The sequence below is a fragment of the Capricornis sumatraensis genome, chromosome 8 (assembly GCF_032405125.1).
Source record: "Capricornis sumatraensis isolate serow.1 chromosome 8, serow.2, whole genome shotgun sequence".
Taxonomy (NCBI): Eukaryota; Metazoa; Chordata; class Mammalia; order Artiodactyla; family Bovidae; genus Capricornis; species Capricornis sumatraensis.
Genome location: NC_091076.1, coordinates 14,563,353 through 14,578,778, shown reverse-complemented (window position 1 = coordinate 14,578,778; position 15,426 = coordinate 14,563,353). Strand labels below are relative to the sequence as shown.

Genomic DNA, 15,426 nt, shown 5'->3' with positions numbered 1-15,426 from the left:
GCACACATGGAGAGGCCAGGCCTGGGCTCTGCGTGCTGGGATTTCCATCCCTAGAGGTTCCGAGGAGCCTGCATGACACCCAGATTTATGTGCTCTGGTTAGATGGAGAAGTACAGTCAGCCCTTGAACAGAGGATCCCCCCCACACGTGGATGTTTTCAGTGGTAGACATCACAGTAATGCTCCATCCATGACTGGCTGATCTGTGGATGCGGGACTGCACATAGGGAGGGCCGACTGTAAGTTAGTTACATGGGATCTTTGACCAAGGAGGATTGGTGCCCTCAACCCCTGTGATGTTCAAGGTCACCTCTTAAGAACCCTCAGACCCGACCCCTGCTCCCCGCTGAGTCTGTGCCTCTTGCAGGGGCACTGGGCACAGAGAGGCAGAATGGGGTCCGCCCCTGTGTGCATGCACGCCCGCAGGGGCATGGATCCCATGTGGTTCCTTCTTTCTTTCAGCACTTCCAGGCCATGGTGAAGGCGCTGGAGAAGGAGGCAGCCAGCGAGAAGCAGCAGCTAGTGGAGACGCACCTGGCGCGTGTGGAGGCCATGCTCAACGACCGCCGCCGGGTGGCGCTGGAGAACTACCTGGCAGCCCTGCAGTCCGACCCTCCGCGGGTGAGTGCGCCCAGCCCTGGAGCCCAGGGTGGCCTGTGTGGGACCACTTCGGGCTCGGGGCCGCTGGCGGTGCCGATACAGCTTCCCCTGGCAAAGCAGAACCTCGGGGTGCTAGTCAGCAGTTCCCCAACTTTTGCATTTTTATAGTAGCCTTACTTCCAAAGAATAAAAACATGCCTCCCATGGATGAAGACTTTTGAACCAATTCTATTTTAAATCAGACAATGATCAAGTTTATATCACAGCTCTTCTCTGCCAGTGCTGTTAGACTTGATCCCTCAGCTCTGACTTGCCTTGCTCTGGGAGGACAGGGTGTTTGTCTGTATCCTCCTTAAGCAAGTGAGGTCTGTCCTGAGTATTTACAGCATCAGATGCTGAGCTCAGGAAACAGCATAGATTGGGCTAGAAGAGGAAGTGGGCTAGAGGTTCTGGGAAATACTGTCTGTAGAGGAGCCTCTGTAACTGTGCAACTTAGCTTTTGGTACCTTACTTAGAAAGGTAGCTTCTTACTACTTGGTAACTGAAAGCTTTTAAAAGTACAGGTTTCATTCCTGTGCCTTGCTGAGGTTGACATTCTCAGTGAGTTCTTAAAGCTTCATTTTCCTGCCTGTTTTTAGTTCTATAGTCTCTGGATGTGAAAACTCCCGTTCTGTCTTGCAGCCCCATCGCATCCTGCAGGCCTTGCGGCGCTATGTCCGCGCTGAGAACAAAGACCGCCTCCACACCCTCCGTCACTACCAGCACGTGCTGGCTGTCGACCCCGAGAAGGCGGCCCAGATGAGGTCCCAGGTACAGCAGACAGTGGGGAGACTGCTCTGGCCAGTGCTGGTTGTAATTAGTCCTCGGAGAGTGACCTTTTATTTCCAGAGACAGTAGGTACAAAAGCTGGGTTTTGCAAAGGTACAAATTTAAACATATGTATCCCATACTTTTTAATATTAAGTATGTTCTATTTAAATTGTTTCTGGAAGTTTAGAAATGGATATTTTATTGACAAGATAAGTCAATTTCTTTCAGTTTATTACTGGTTAAGGGTACCACCAGAATTAACATTTAAAATCTCTTTCTAGGCAAATATTGAGTTGTCCAGAAAGTTCATTTGGGTTTTTCCATAAGATGGTACAAAAACCTGAACGAATATTTTGGCCGACTTTATATACCAAGCACGTCTTAAAAACGACACTGTCTTGTACAGTTTCGCTGTTGTTTGGATGCCGTTAGGTCCCTTGTCTTGTCCCCTGCTGTGTCCCGCCAGTCTGTGCACTTGTCTGTAGGTTGAAAGCAGGTTGTTTCTGGACCTGCTTTCTCGTTCTGGGTTTGTCTGTATATGAACTTGAGTTTTACTCTCTTGTGTTCATAGAAATGAAGTTGCCTACAAGACCACTAGCTTCCTTTAAAACAGTTAGCCTGTTAGTTTTCCTAGAGGGCCTTGAAATGATATAAGTGGTCTTCCTCTATTACTTTCCGTATTCTAAATCCAGTGCTCTGCAGGCTGTGGGGACATGGCGTACACAGGCTGGGGACCTGTCCCCTCCCGCCTCCTGTTGCTTGTGTGGTGTAACTGTGGGGGAACTTCCCAGAGGCCCTGGGTGGTTCCCCCCAGCCCCATTTGCTGCCTGGTTCTGCTCCCGTGTCTGACTGCACAGTTGAATCTTTGTGTGCCCTTGAGCAGCTCACAGTTGTGTGGTGTTAGTTATGTGAGCTGTAAAGATGGAGAAGAATTGTCCTTTAACATACGAGCCCACCCTGGCAGCTGAGTGTTCAGCCAGTGAAAGAAATGGGGCTCCTAAAGAGTGGGAGGGACTGGTGGACCTGGGGCCTCTGCTGGGCCTGGAGCTGAGGCTGCGTTTGAAGCTGGACGGGGTAGAAGGGGAGGAGGGAAGGCCAGCAGACCTTGGGCGGCTTCCAGAAAGCTCAGGCGGGGGAACTTGCATCCTGACAAGAGGTTAGAATTTTTCAGGTCTACTCGTTTTTTTTTTTGTTTTTTTTTTAAGTGTAATCACATTTTTTCTCTTTTTTTTTTTTTTAAGAAAACTAGACTATTGTGAAATATTTTACAGAGAAACAGCCTGTTTCGTGTGGTTAGAGTAGCAGGACAGATGAGACCTCGCTCAGTGTGGTCAGTAAACCTTCGAGCCAGGAGGCAGGTGCCACACGAGTGAGGGCCCCGGGAGGCGGAGCATCTTCTTAGAGCATCTCTGCTGCGTGCTGTTTACTGTCTGCTCAAAGCCCTTAATTCTAGGGCAGCTCAGCCCCCAGATTACACCAGCCTTTGCCTGTTCCTGTCATATTATGTAAACTCTAGAAAACCCTGAACACACTGAGCCTCTTAGATCATGTGCACGTTGGTTTGAGGCATAGCTGATGGGCTGCCGCCCCCTCACTCTGCAGCTCCAGGGGGTCCTCCAAAAACCCTGACGCCCAGTGTCCCGGCCTGCGGTTGGTCTTGTCCTCGTGGAAACCATCCTCTGACTGTGACAGTGTCACCACTGCTGAGACCAGACCAGGCAGCTGACGGTTCCCCTTCCGTTTGCATTTTTTTCTCTAAGGCACTCAATTCAACTCTGGTGCTTTCCCATCAATTTACTTGATTGAAAGAATGGCAAGTGTAAAATTAAATTGCTTTCATCCTTGCTTTTAAAGGTCAGAGAGACATCAATCTACAATAAAAGCCTCTTTCCATTTAACTTCAGTTTGCATTTTGACCCTTCATGTTAATGGCTTCAAGCCCACATAATTAATCCATTGGCCCAGAGCGCCCTCTTGAGGAGCAGCTTGGTGGCTGCAGGTGTAACTGGTGGGATTAGCCTTCTTGAGGACCTTGTGTGGTCTGTGGCCACCTGCCTCACACTCACTGTGTCATAGGGGCGGAGGTAGCCCAAATCTTTTTTCCACCACAGTAAAGTAGCTCAGTCATGTCCGACTCTTCATGACCCCATGAACTGTAGCCTACTAGGCTCCTCTGTCCATGAGATTTTCCAGGCAAGAGTACTGGAGTGGGCTGCCATTTCCTTCTCCAATTCCACCATAAAAAGCTCTGAAATTCAGGGACCACTTTAATGACCTTTTTCCCCTCTTTTTTTTGGATGAACTACTTTGGAACTTTTGCATTCAGAAAAGAAATGAGCATGGAAGACATGGTAGATATGTCTTTCTTATCACCCATTAAATCAGGTTTGTTTATACCTCAGTGTGAAGGTTTGGAGGCATAGCTTGTTTAGTTAAAGTGAAGTTTTAGTCACTCAGTCATGTCTGACTCTTTGTGACCCCATGGACTCTAGCCTACCAGGCTCCTCTATCCATGGGATTTCCCAGGCAAGAATATTGGAGTGGGTTGCTGTTTCCTCCTCCAGGGGGATTTTCCTGACCCAGGGATCGAGCCTGTCTCCTGCATGGTAGGCGGATTCTTTACCATCTGAGCCACCAGGGAAGCCCTGTTTAGTTAAACAGGAATCACCTGTTCTCTTGCTTACAGTGAGAATCATTTCAAGCAGCTGCTTCACTAAGCACAATCCATGAATGGTCCCACCCTGCAAATCTACTTTTTAAGCAGTGATTTCATTCTTTCATTACTTCATTTAGTCTGGCCAGTGGTAAAAACTGACCAACTGGTTTCCTCTTTCACTCAGAAAAACCTTCCTGAGTGTCTGATATTGTGCAAATTAGGGTTCTTTTTTTTTTTAAACAATACTGTTGGGTAATGACATTTTTAAAAGTTTCCCTTAACTTGGAGCACTCTGTGTGGGTGAATCCTTAAGTCACTGAGGGTCAATACCACACGTTCTTGCACCACAGTGGTCAATGAATATGGGGGGAGCAAGTCCTACTGCCCCTCTGACCAGCTGCTTTGCTGGAGAACACAGGCCTTTGTAGAGCGTGTGGGTGTCCGACAGGCCCGGCTGTTCTGGTGACAAAGCCTCTCCCCAACCTCGTGCTTTCTCCCAGGTGATGACGCATCTCCACGTGATTGAAGAACGGCGGAACCAGAGCCTCTCCCTGCTCTACAAGGTCCCGTATGTGGCCCAGGAGATCCAAGAGGAAATCGGTGGGTGCCAGCTGTGGGCGTCAAGGTCAGACCGTGCCGGATTAGAGAAAGGAGGCTGGGCGTTGGTGCGCACAGGCTCCCATGGTCAAGTCCTGGGCTGGCAGCCACAGAGCCTTGAGTTTCACTGACCTTGACTCTTGTTACCGGAAGAGAAATCTAGGGTGTGAAATTGCAAGGGACTGGACATGCACCCTCTTAACCCTCCCCTCTGTAATTGCTGGTGTATTTCAAGGCACCTGTTCATACCATTCTCACTTCCTCTCCCTCCTCGGGTCTTTTCCTCCATTTATTCAACAAACGTTTGTCGTGTCTCCTGTGTGTCACAGAGACAGACCTCCGGGAGCTCACATTGTAGGAGGAGAGGACGGGAAGATGAGTGTCCGTGGGGGGTGTGTCCTGTGCTGGAGGTGGAAGAGTGGGCTGGGGAGGTGCCTGGTGGTCAGGCTGCCTTGGGGCAGGGGTGGGTGGAGTGAGGAGGGGGTGGTCAAGTGATGAGGAGGAGCCCTCCCTGCAGAGACCCCCAGCAGGAACACACCAAGCACAGGAAGTGACGACCGCAGAGCCTGAAGTTGAGAGATTTTAGCAAAATCAAGGAGTTTGGATTTTATTCTGGGATAACAGAAAGTCACTCAAGGGTTTTAAACAAGCGAGTGACTGTATCTGGATTATGCTTTTTTAAAACAATGTGAATTTTTAAAAAATTACAGGTTGCTGTGTCGAGGATTGATGAAAATTGGAAGTCACCAGAAAGTAGTTGTAAAAATCCAAAGGAGAGGGGCTGGCTGAGTGCCCTGAGATAGGAATGGGAGGAGCTGGAGGGGTGGGTGGACTTGGAGGGTGCCTTTCAGAGGAAGGGTGAACAGGATGTGCTGATGGGGTGGGTGGGGCAGGGGGTGAGGGGAAGAAAAGCACTGGATATGCCCTGGTTCTCATTGTGAGCAGCTAAGTGGGTGGTGGGGCCAAATAGTGCCGAGGTACAGCGTAGTCTTCACTTGTTCGAATGGAAACTGCCCTTGGACAGGAAGTGGTCGGCTATCAGGTAGATGAGCCAGGTCTCCGGGCTATAGGTGCAAGACACAGATACGGGGGTCATGATCCATGGATGGTATTTACGTTGTGTTATTGGAGGAAACCAGAGTGAATTGCTAGAGGAGAGAGGGGTGCTTAGGAACGAGCCCTGGGGTCCCCCGTGTTGGGGTTCTGCAGTCTACAGAGGTGTACCCTCAGGTGAGAGGCCTGAATTGTGAACTGCTGAGACTCCATTAAGCAGAGCTCCTATCCAACCAGATTAGTCCCTTTCGGGCTGTCCTGTGCCAGGAAACAGTATCCTTCTGAAAACATGGCTCCTGGGCGTCTGTCTTTGTCAGATGAACTGCTTCAAGAACAGCGAGCCGACATGGACCAGTTCAGCTCCTCCTTCTCAGAAACCCCCGTGGACGTGCGGGTGAGCTCGGAAGAGAGCGACGAGATCCCGCCGTTCCACTCTCTCCATCCCTTCCCATCCGTGCCTGAGAACGAAGGTGCGTATGCGCAACAGGCCAGCCCGGCAGCGGGACCAAGGGCAGGGAGGGACACGGTTAGCAAATGGAAGTTAGATGAAGGGAGGGGTGGGGGTGTCGGGGGGCTGTGTTCCCTGTGCGGCTCGGGCAGGCCAGGGGATGGGGTCCGCCAGGCACCTTCCAAGTGGGGCGCCTTCAGAACCTCGGAAGTTTGGGGTGTTTCTCCCTTGTATAGACCAAAGCCTAAAGCCCTCTGTTTATCCTTGGCTACCAGCTGCGTCCAGCGTGTGAGGCCTAGATGTGGAGGCCCCTTTGCAGCTTAAATAGCGCTCTGGTGTCCTAGGCTGTCCTTGCCTTTTCCTCACGGTCTTGGGAAGTAGGCGATGGGAGGCTCCCTGCTGTTTCCTGGGTCTGTACTGTGCTCTCAGAGCCATGAGTCTGTACCAGAAATAAACAGGCTGCTGGTCCCAGGCCCCGAGGCCAGGGTGTGCAGTCAGCTTCCATTTATTTGTCTGCTGCTGTCGCGGCTGATGGCGGTGATGATAGAAACAGTGGCCACCGCTGTCCAGGCCTCCACACACTCCAGCCTCTGAATGTGGATGCTTTCCTATATTTTGTCTTCCCCAACATAACGCTCTCAGGAAGGGACTGGGAGTGTTCCTGTCTGGGTATCCAGGGTTTAAAGAGGGTCAGTGTCTGCCTGGGGTCACATAGCTTATAGGTGGGAAGGAAGGACTGGAGCCTGAGTTGAGGCAGCCTTGAGTCCTTGGCCCAGATCCCGTGATGCCGCCACAGAGGCCCAAGAAAGAGGGCATCCAGCTCGACCTCCAGACCCCAACACAGGTGTCTTCCTTCTAAACCAACTGTCTCAGAGGTGCCGACTCAGAACCGCTCAGCCTCTGATAGTACAAGAGAATCCAAGGAAGGAGCTGGACAAAGAGGTGCCACCGCCCTCCCCAGCCGTTCCCTCGCAGACCCCCACCCTTGCACCCTTGCAGGACTGTGAGGGTCCCTGCTTCATAGCTTGTTACTGGCGGGGGCATCTTAGATGTTTGTGAACTAGGACCTTGTCTCCTTGGAAAACCATGACGAGGAACAACTTGTGTTTCTGTTACTTTCTCGGGAAGATAACTTGGGGCTAAGCTAAATGATTTAGGAATCTCACAGAAGCCCTCCCGAGAGACCCAAGACCGCCTGCCTTTTTCCCCTCCCCTCCAGTCCTGCTGTAGCTCTCAGGATGCTGCTTGCTTATGGGGAGGTGCAGGCCCTTTTTGTAAGGAAGCATGATTTTCGTTTGTGTTACAGAGCAGGTCTAAGGTAGGAATTTTGAAAGAAGGCATTTTTTTTTCCTTAATCTCCTCTTGTGCTGTTTTGTTTTTGTTGCTTTCCTTTCTGCTAGACTCTCAGCCGGAGTTGTACCACCCAATGAAGAAAGGTTGGTTTGCCATAGATGTTCCCTCGAAGGAGCATTCCCTTCATTTGCCCGGAAGTTTCATGCTCTGCTTCATCCCATCATTAGCTTCTCCCACCTCGTCCCTTCAGATGCGGCTGTGAGGGGAGCCGGTGCCGCCAGACCTCCGGCACCTGAGTACTGAGCAACCAAAGCAGATTCTTCATGAACCCTCTTAATCTGGGTGGACTTTGAAAGTATATCCAGTTTAAACGGGTTGGTTGCCAGTTGCTGGCATAAGTAAAAACACACTTGTGGCCAGGTGGAGAGTCATTTTATTTTCCCTCTCTTTCTCTGCCGCTCCCGCTTCCATCTGTTCCCTTTCTTCTTAACTGTCCCTTGCTTTTTGTCCATGCCCAGGTGTGTCTGTTTGCAGCTGTCTCATGTCCCCTGAGATGTAGCGTCCCTTAGGACATAGTAGAAGCTGATGGATGGAACAGGTGGAGACAAGTGAACTCCTGATGTAATAAGTGTCCAGTTTTCAAAGTTGACCCGTTGCGTGCTTGCAACCTTGACCCTGTGTAACCCACTGCACACCCTGGAGGCAGCGGTCTTAACTTTCTTTTCTAGATAAGGCAGTTGAAGAAGCCTCAACTTCCATGAGTTAAGTCGTGAGCTTAAGAAGTAGAGCCGCCAGAATTTGAACCTGGCTTCCTCAGTCTTCCAAGCCCATGGTGCTTCTATTTCCTAGAATGCAGTGTGGCTGTGGCATTTCTGGGTGGGTGGGTGGCCCAGCCTCCAGAGTCTCTGTGAACAAGGACACACAAACTGACTGCTATATGCTGTGCCCTGGCTGAAGGATTGGAGGTGTGGTGTATGTGTTGTTTTTCAGAATACAAGGGTGTGTGAGCTTGGTTTGATTCCCTTGGATATTCTTCTCCATCACTGGAGGACATTCTTCTGAGCAGCGCATGTTTAGATGATGAATTTTCTAAAAGTCTAACTGGCTTTCACCTTTATGCTTCAGCTGTTATTCATTGGAATAGTTTAAACGTTAACTTTTGGTCTCTTAACGTCTCCTGATTATTCATTCTATCTAACCAAAGTGGTTTTGGTCGGCATTTAAGAAACACATGGCTTGTACCACCAAAAAAAGTGTTAGGACGGTCTGCACACTGGCAGTAGGGCTTTGAGTCCATTGGTTCAGTGCCATGCTTTTCAAATAGGATCCTGCCCTTAGGACCTTTGAAATTCTGACGAGAGAGAGAGGGATGGGAGGAGCAGTTTGAATTGATTGGGCTTGGTCATGAGCATCTGTACGCTGAAATACAGCCTTACTATTCCATTGACGTTCTGAGGCTACAGAAGCCAGCCCTGCTTTAACTTGCCCTCGAATCATGTTGTGAGGCTCTTTTAAAATGAAAGCTTTGGGGGGAAAGCTGCCTGGTTTCTGGCTGCACTCGAATGAGTGAAGTGTCAGCTGGCCGGGGGTTCAAAAGCTGCAGTGTAGTGACTGGAGGCTCTGAGTCCAGCCCAAGTCTGGCTGTGAGCTGGAGAGCTTTGCCACGGCCGGGCCTCTAGCAGCCCATGGACAGCAGAGCTTTGTGGATACCCATATTGGCATCTGACTCACCTGCCATGGTGGCCTTAGAATGCCAAGTGTGTTGCCAGGTTGACCTATTTGTAAAAGGTTCAGGTCACAGGCATCTATACAGCACTGTGTTTGTTATTGTTAACAAGACCCTCAATGCTGGAAGTCACATGCTTCGGAGCGAAAACTAGAAGATTGCATCTCACTCTTCCTCTCGCTGTCGTTCGGAGTGCCACGCACAGGCGACGCTGGCTCAGGCGATGCGTGACCTTAACAAGAGGACAGTTGACATTCTTGCTCTGTTTCTGGAGAGGTGCTGTCCAGCCTGGTGTTAGAATTATCCCTGTGTAGGGAATGCCTCCTTCCTGTTCAGGGTGTGATGGTCTGATCCAGGCCTGGGAGGGTTACAGCGTAGTGAGAGACAGAACAAGGCCAGTCATCACACACAGTGACTTTTAAGTACCATGACCTGGGAATGTCTCCCCAAAAGATCTGCAGCTTGAAGGACAGATGGGCAGGTACAAGGGAAGGGAGGGCATTTCAGCAGAAAGATGGTGCTCGAGGTAGGCGTGCAGGGGTGACAGTTCTTCCATTCGGAGCCCCGATGACAAAGGAGCAAGTGGGGGTAGTAGGTGCTTGGTGATATCACAGAGGGGTCGACGGTTTTTCGGTGCTGGAAGGCCTTTAGACCCAGTTTGTATTGGTAGTTCAAGCCGCGTTCTCTCCCGAAGGCTTACACAGTGAGCACCGCATCCTCTTCCTGTCCCATGACACCCATCGGTCCTGTGTCCCTCATCCCTGTGGAGTATGGCGCATCCTCCAGGATGGGAGGAAGTAGCACATCGAGAGCCGGGGGTGGGGGCATGCCCTGGGGGCTCCTGACCCTCAGGAGGGAGTCTGCCACTTCTGTGAGGCGGGCATGCGCTCAGCCCACCTTGGGAGACAGCTGCGCTCTCTGCACGCAGGATCTGCATTGGGAGAGCAGGACGGAGGACTGATCGGGGCCGAGGAGAAAGTGATCAACAGCAAGAAGAAAGTGGATGAAAACATGGTGAGCCGCTTCTCCCTCCTCCGTCTCCGAGTTAACTTTGAGAACGATCGGACGCTCCCTCACTGGACCCCGACATGTCTGTGCCCACAGGGGAGCACAGGGTGGGCTCCCACTGCCCCCGCAGTCGGGCTCTGTTCTTCGGCATCTGAGTATGAGACGGAGCAATTCTTTCAGCAGTAGCTCATCTCTTGCTATACAGTGGAAAATAATATTTGCAACTAAGTGAGTGAGTGAAGTCACTCAGTCGTGTCCGACTCTTTGCGATCCCGTGGACTGTAGCCCACCAGGCTCTTCTGTCCATGGGATTCTCCAGGCAAGGATACTGGAGTGGGTTGCCATTTCCTTCTCCAGGGGATCTTCCCGACCCAGGAATCGAACCCAGGTCTCCTGCATTGCAGGCAGACGCTTTAACCTCTGAGCCACCAGGGATGCAACTAAGGGTATGAACAAATGTGAGAGGCTGTTTCTAATGCGTAGATATAATAACTTGAAGTGGAATAGAGTCACATTTGGTTCTTAAGCTGCCTGAGGTTTATACCTCCTGCTAATTATTTTTCTAGCATGTTTATCACTTAATGTTTCTAGATTATCCTTAACTGAGTTTGGTATTTAAACATGGCTACTGGATAATCTGTCCTGAAATATCTCCACGATGGTCACTTAAAGGAGAAGGCAGGTGACAGCCCTTAAAAGGCCAACGGCTGTACAGGAATTTTGCACGCACACCTGCCCCTTTGTTAAGGGGTTTGGTGAGTGGACCTAGGCGAACGTGGCAGAACTGATGGGTTACTGGGTGTCCATCCAGTGTCTGTTTCCCTCCACCAAATGGTATGTGGAGCAGCAAAGTAGTTATCTATGTGCTAAACTTTGCCTCCGACTCATTTAGTGACATTTTCCCACTGTTCCAGGTCATTGATGAGACCCTGGACGTGAAGGAAATGATTTTCAACTCTGAGAGAGTTGGAGGCCTCGAGGAAGAACCGGTATGTGTTTTGCTCCAAAGCCTGATGGCAGGTCTCAGGTCAGCCTTGGCTGTTTTCTCTCCCGCCCTCTCAGTTCAGGGGGAAGATGGAGCAGCACCTGCTATCTAGTTAGCAAGGTCCCTCGTCCCCTATTTTCCTGTACTTTCAGATAAGAAAGATTAGCATCCCCATGAAGGGAAAGGAAGGGTTTCCCTGATAGCTCAGTTGGTAAAGAATCCACCTGCAATGCAGGAGACCCCGGTTCAGTTCCTGGGTCAGGGAGATCTGCTGGAGAAGGGATAGGCTACCCACTCCAATATTCTTGAGCTGCTCTTGTTGCTCAGCTGGTAAAGAATCAGCCTGCAAAGCGGGAGACCTGCGTTTGTCCCTGGAGGGAAAGGATGGGGGCCCTCCCCACCTGGATAACCACTTGGGCAGCAGGGTCCTGGCGCCCCCACGGGCCTGTCGTCTCTCACACCCTGTGGCCTGTCTGTTCTGTTGCTTCAGGAGTCTGTAGGGCCACTGCGGGAAGACTTCAGCCTGAGCAGCAGTGCCCTCATCGGCCTGCTGGTCGTCGCGGTGGCCATCGCCACCATCATCGTCATCAGCCTAGTGATGCTGAGGAGGCGGCAGTACGGCAGCATCAGCCATGGCATCGTGGAGGTGAGCCGTCCACGAGCTGGACAGGACCCGAGCATCAGCTTAATCGCTGTGTTATTGGCTCCCGTCTTGGAAGTCAGCCCCCGCTGAATTAAGCTGATCCAGTCACAAGGGCTGCCACCAACATTTAACATTAATTTGGGCTTTGACTGTGAATGTGAGGAAGTCGTAAGAGCATTTTATGCTGAGAAAATGGTTTTCTCAAATTGTTTCCTTAGTGTTTCCCTTTTTTTTTTCAGGTGTGTTAGATGTTTGAGAATGAAGGACTGCTAATACTGTTTGGTTTTTTTTAACTTTTTAATATCTATTAGTAGTTGGGTTCTTTTGACTTGCTTTCTAAGGAGCAAACCAGGTAGGTATACAACAAATCAGGTAACAATGGCTATGTGAGTGAACTGAGTCTTAAAAATATGAAAGAGGAATAGCACTCTTATTTTTCAATAGGGGAAAAGAAGTAGCAGAAAATTCAGAAAGAGCCAGACCAGATTGTTTTCTGACCCATCTTTTGCTCATTTGTATTCAGAAATGTTTACTTAGCACTAGTTTTTAGTGGGCGGTGGGAATGCCCACGGTGTCTTGATTCCAGAAAATGAATATGGTAAGGAATAGAATGTGCTTGGGAAAATTCGTCCAAATGCACTTAGTTATCTGGTTTCACCTCCTCTTGGACACTGATCAGGTGGTAGGATTCCGGAGCTGGAGGAGACCTGAGGCCATCCGGTCTTGCTGCTGGCCTGGCTCGCCCTGGCTCACCCTGGCCCAGGCCGCCCCTCGTAGACACGACAGAGCAGAGACTTGCTATAGATTCAGCTCACCGTTCCCTCCAACATGGACTCTAGGTTTCAGGAGGCTGGCCTCTCTGACCCTCTTTTCTTTTATTATTATTATTTTTTATAAAAAGTTTTGGGGGAGGGAGGTGGAAGGGGGTTTCAGGATTGGGAACTCACGTACACCCGTGGTGGATTCATGCTGATGTCTGGCAAAACCAATACAGTATTGTAAAGGAAAATATAAAAAAACAAATAAATAAATAAATAGAAAAAAAAACTTTTAAATGTACAAAAAGTTCCAGGACAGTACTTCATCCTACCTAGAGGTGTAGCAGCTGCTACGGTAGGGAACATGGATGTCTGCACAGGAATGGAACTAAAGGTCATCACCACCTTGGACACAAGGAACAGCTTACTGTTTGCCAGATTCCTTAATTCCACCTGTGGTCAGGGGTCCTTTCCCCATGCCCTTCCCTTTTAGCCCTTCGAATGTCTTCTGCTCCTCCTTCTGTTTATGCTTGAATGCCTTACCCTTCTCGTCCATCTCCTTGGCTTGCTTCGTGGGCGGCTTCAGGGGCTTCTTGCCACCTTTGCAGCCCGATGTGGCGCCTGCCGCCCCTTCCCCAGACCCTACCACTGGAAACGGAATTCTCTGTCCCAGCTCCTGCGTCGATACCTCCCCTGGTTTTCTTTTTTTATTTCTTTAGCTTCGTCAGATCTTAATTGCAAAACCTGGGGTCTTCACTGGGGCGTGCGGGATCTGTCGTTGCAACATAAGGGCTCTCACTGGGGCGCGAGGGCTCAGTAGTTGCATCCCGTGGGCGTCATTGCTCCACGGCATGTGGGATCTTAATTCCCCAACCAGGGATCAAACCTGTATCCCCGTGTTGCAAGGCGGATTCTTAACCGCTGGACCACCAGGGAGGCCCCCTGACCCTCTTCTCTTCTTTCTTCTCCTCCTGGGTCCTCACCGCCTGCTCTTGGCTGGTCCGCCCCCGTGGTCCCTGGGGATCGCACAGTTCATGTCTTCTGGCATATTCTCCTACGTTCACACAGTGATCGCTGTCTTTGTTCCTCCAGGTTGACCCGATGCTCACCCCAGAAGAGCGTCACCTGAGCAAGATGCAGAACCATGGCTACGAAAACCCAACCTACAAATACCTGGAGCAGATGCAGATTTAAGCGGGGGAAGCGCAGCGCCAGTGGAGGGAGGTTGGGCGGGCAGCAGACGTCCAGAGGTCTGGATGGGCGATGGACCGACAGTGACTTCCAGAGGAGTTCCTCGACACTCAGATCTCCTGGAGCATTAAGACTATAAAGTACTACTGTAGAGTCGCAATTTCCATTCTTTTAAATGGGCAAAAAAATGTTAATATAACAATATATGATATATAAACCTTAAATGAACAAATGATCTATTGCAGATATTTGACGGATGTAGTTTTCTTTTTTAAATTAATCAGGAATCTCACTTCTATTGTATTGTCTCACACATGTTCTCTATTGAAATGGAAAATGTTGATTGTCAACGATAGACTGAACATGCTACATGCGGGCTGTTTGTTCCAGCTGCACTGTGTAAACCAACTCTTTAAGGCTCACTGTCCTGGTTTTTATTTAAAAAAAAAAAAAAAAAAAGGAAGAAGAGGAGGCAGTATTACCTTTAAATGGGCTTTCAGAAAGTTGCTGAGAAAGCCGAATCAGGAGCTGTAATTATTGGTCCTTAAAGTACATCACCATCCCCTCTGAAAATGCCTTTGAAGGACCCTTTCTCGGAGATCTGGTGCTCCCACCGCTGGGTACCAGGGTGTCTTCACACAAGTCCTGTCACCAGAGAGGTGCTCAGAGCAAGCATTTGCGCTTCAGCATCTCTCAGTGAGCCTATGTGTGCAGAGCAGGCCCACTGCTGCGCTCCTTCTCAATCCAGTTCTTCCACAGAAATTAGCCTGTCGTTGGTACCTGGCGACCTTCCTCTGTCTCCTGTTGACTCACCGTAGCTTCTGACCACGCACGTCCTTCCCAAGTGATGTCTAGATGTGCAGTTTTCCTCTTTGGGTAATTCCTGGCCCTCCTCCCTGGCCAAGGCACTGGTCCGCACCATCCACTGGGAGAAGACGGCAGGAGGAGACAGCCAGCAGCCCGGGGAGAACCAGGGAGGTGTGCTTTTCTGTGGAAGGTGGATGTTTCAAGCTGTACACGAAATGACCTGTAGACCCCATGGAAGCTCCGAAAGTTTTGTTTCGTTCACATGAGTCTCTGTGATGCTTGTGTAGTTGATGTTGCTGCTCACAGCTGATTCTTTTCCTTTTTTTTTTTAAATTCAGAAGGTTCTGGTAACCTGTGGTGTATCTTTTTTTCTATTTCCCTGTGATGTTTTTTTTCTTCTTCCTCCCCTTTACCCATCCATGTCTCCTCCCACTATGCACAGATAAGCTTCACCTAAAAACTCCTTAATCTGATCTGTGGAGAATGTACAGAGTTTAAACACATCAATAAATACTTTAACTTCCACCAGGACTCCGTGTGTCATTGGCCTGGCGTTACTCGTGGTGACGGCTTCAACCCTCCATCCCGGAGAGTGGGTGGCTTCCTTTTCTGGAGGGTCACTGACCACTCGGCAGAGGCAGGAATTGGTCCAGCAGGCTGGACTCCTGCGCTTGAATTGCATTTTTCATTTTAAAAAGAGGAAAAGTTCCTTCAACCTCAAAGCTTACGACATTTTTGATCTCAGAGAAATAGTCTTTCATTTCTGTAATGATTTCCTCCACTGTATTTTATGTTTTCTAAAACTGTTAACTGGTTAAACCTCTAATTGCTCCTTTTTCTTTACAGTCTGTA

The 15,426-nt window shown here is 49.8% G+C and overlaps 2 protein-coding genes across 7 annotated transcripts in view; one reads left to right on the top strand and one right to left on the bottom strand.

Moving 5' to 3' along the window:
- The window catches only part of APLP2 (amyloid beta precursor like protein 2), a 62,306-nt gene extending 47,221 nt beyond the window's left edge, over positions 1-15,085 (top strand). For 2 of the 6 annotated variants that reach the window (XM_068977023.1, XM_068977019.1), the window contains 9 exons: positions 462-620; positions 1,281-1,409; positions 4,566-4,665; positions 6,033-6,185; positions 7,564-7,599; positions 10,111-10,196; positions 11,105-11,179; positions 11,666-11,821; positions 13,669-15,085. In XM_068977023.1, the coding sequence (XP_068833124.1) occupies positions 462-620; positions 1,281-1,409; positions 4,566-4,665; positions 6,033-6,185; positions 7,564-7,599; positions 10,111-10,196; positions 11,105-11,179; positions 11,666-11,821; positions 13,669-13,770 (996 nt within the window). In that variant the 3' untranslated portion in view covers positions 13,771-15,085. The remainder of the gene's footprint in view (positions 1-461; positions 621-1,280; positions 1,410-4,565; positions 4,666-6,032; positions 6,186-7,563; positions 7,600-10,110; positions 10,197-11,104; positions 11,180-11,665; positions 11,822-13,668) is intronic. The other 4 variants (XM_068977025.1, XM_068977020.1, XM_068977021.1 and 1 more) reach the window with 3 other exon arrangements.
- LOC138084091 (translation machinery-associated protein 7-like) lies at positions 13,001-13,429 on the bottom strand. The gene is made up of 2 exons (XM_068978196.1): positions 13,321-13,429; positions 13,001-13,218 (listed from the first exon to the last, which is right to left on the bottom strand). The coding sequence occupies exons 1-2, from the start codon at positions 13,427-13,429 to the stop codon at positions 13,001-13,003; spliced, it is 327 nt and encodes a 108-aa protein (XP_068834297.1).
- Positions 15,086-15,426: the final 341 nt, after the last annotated feature.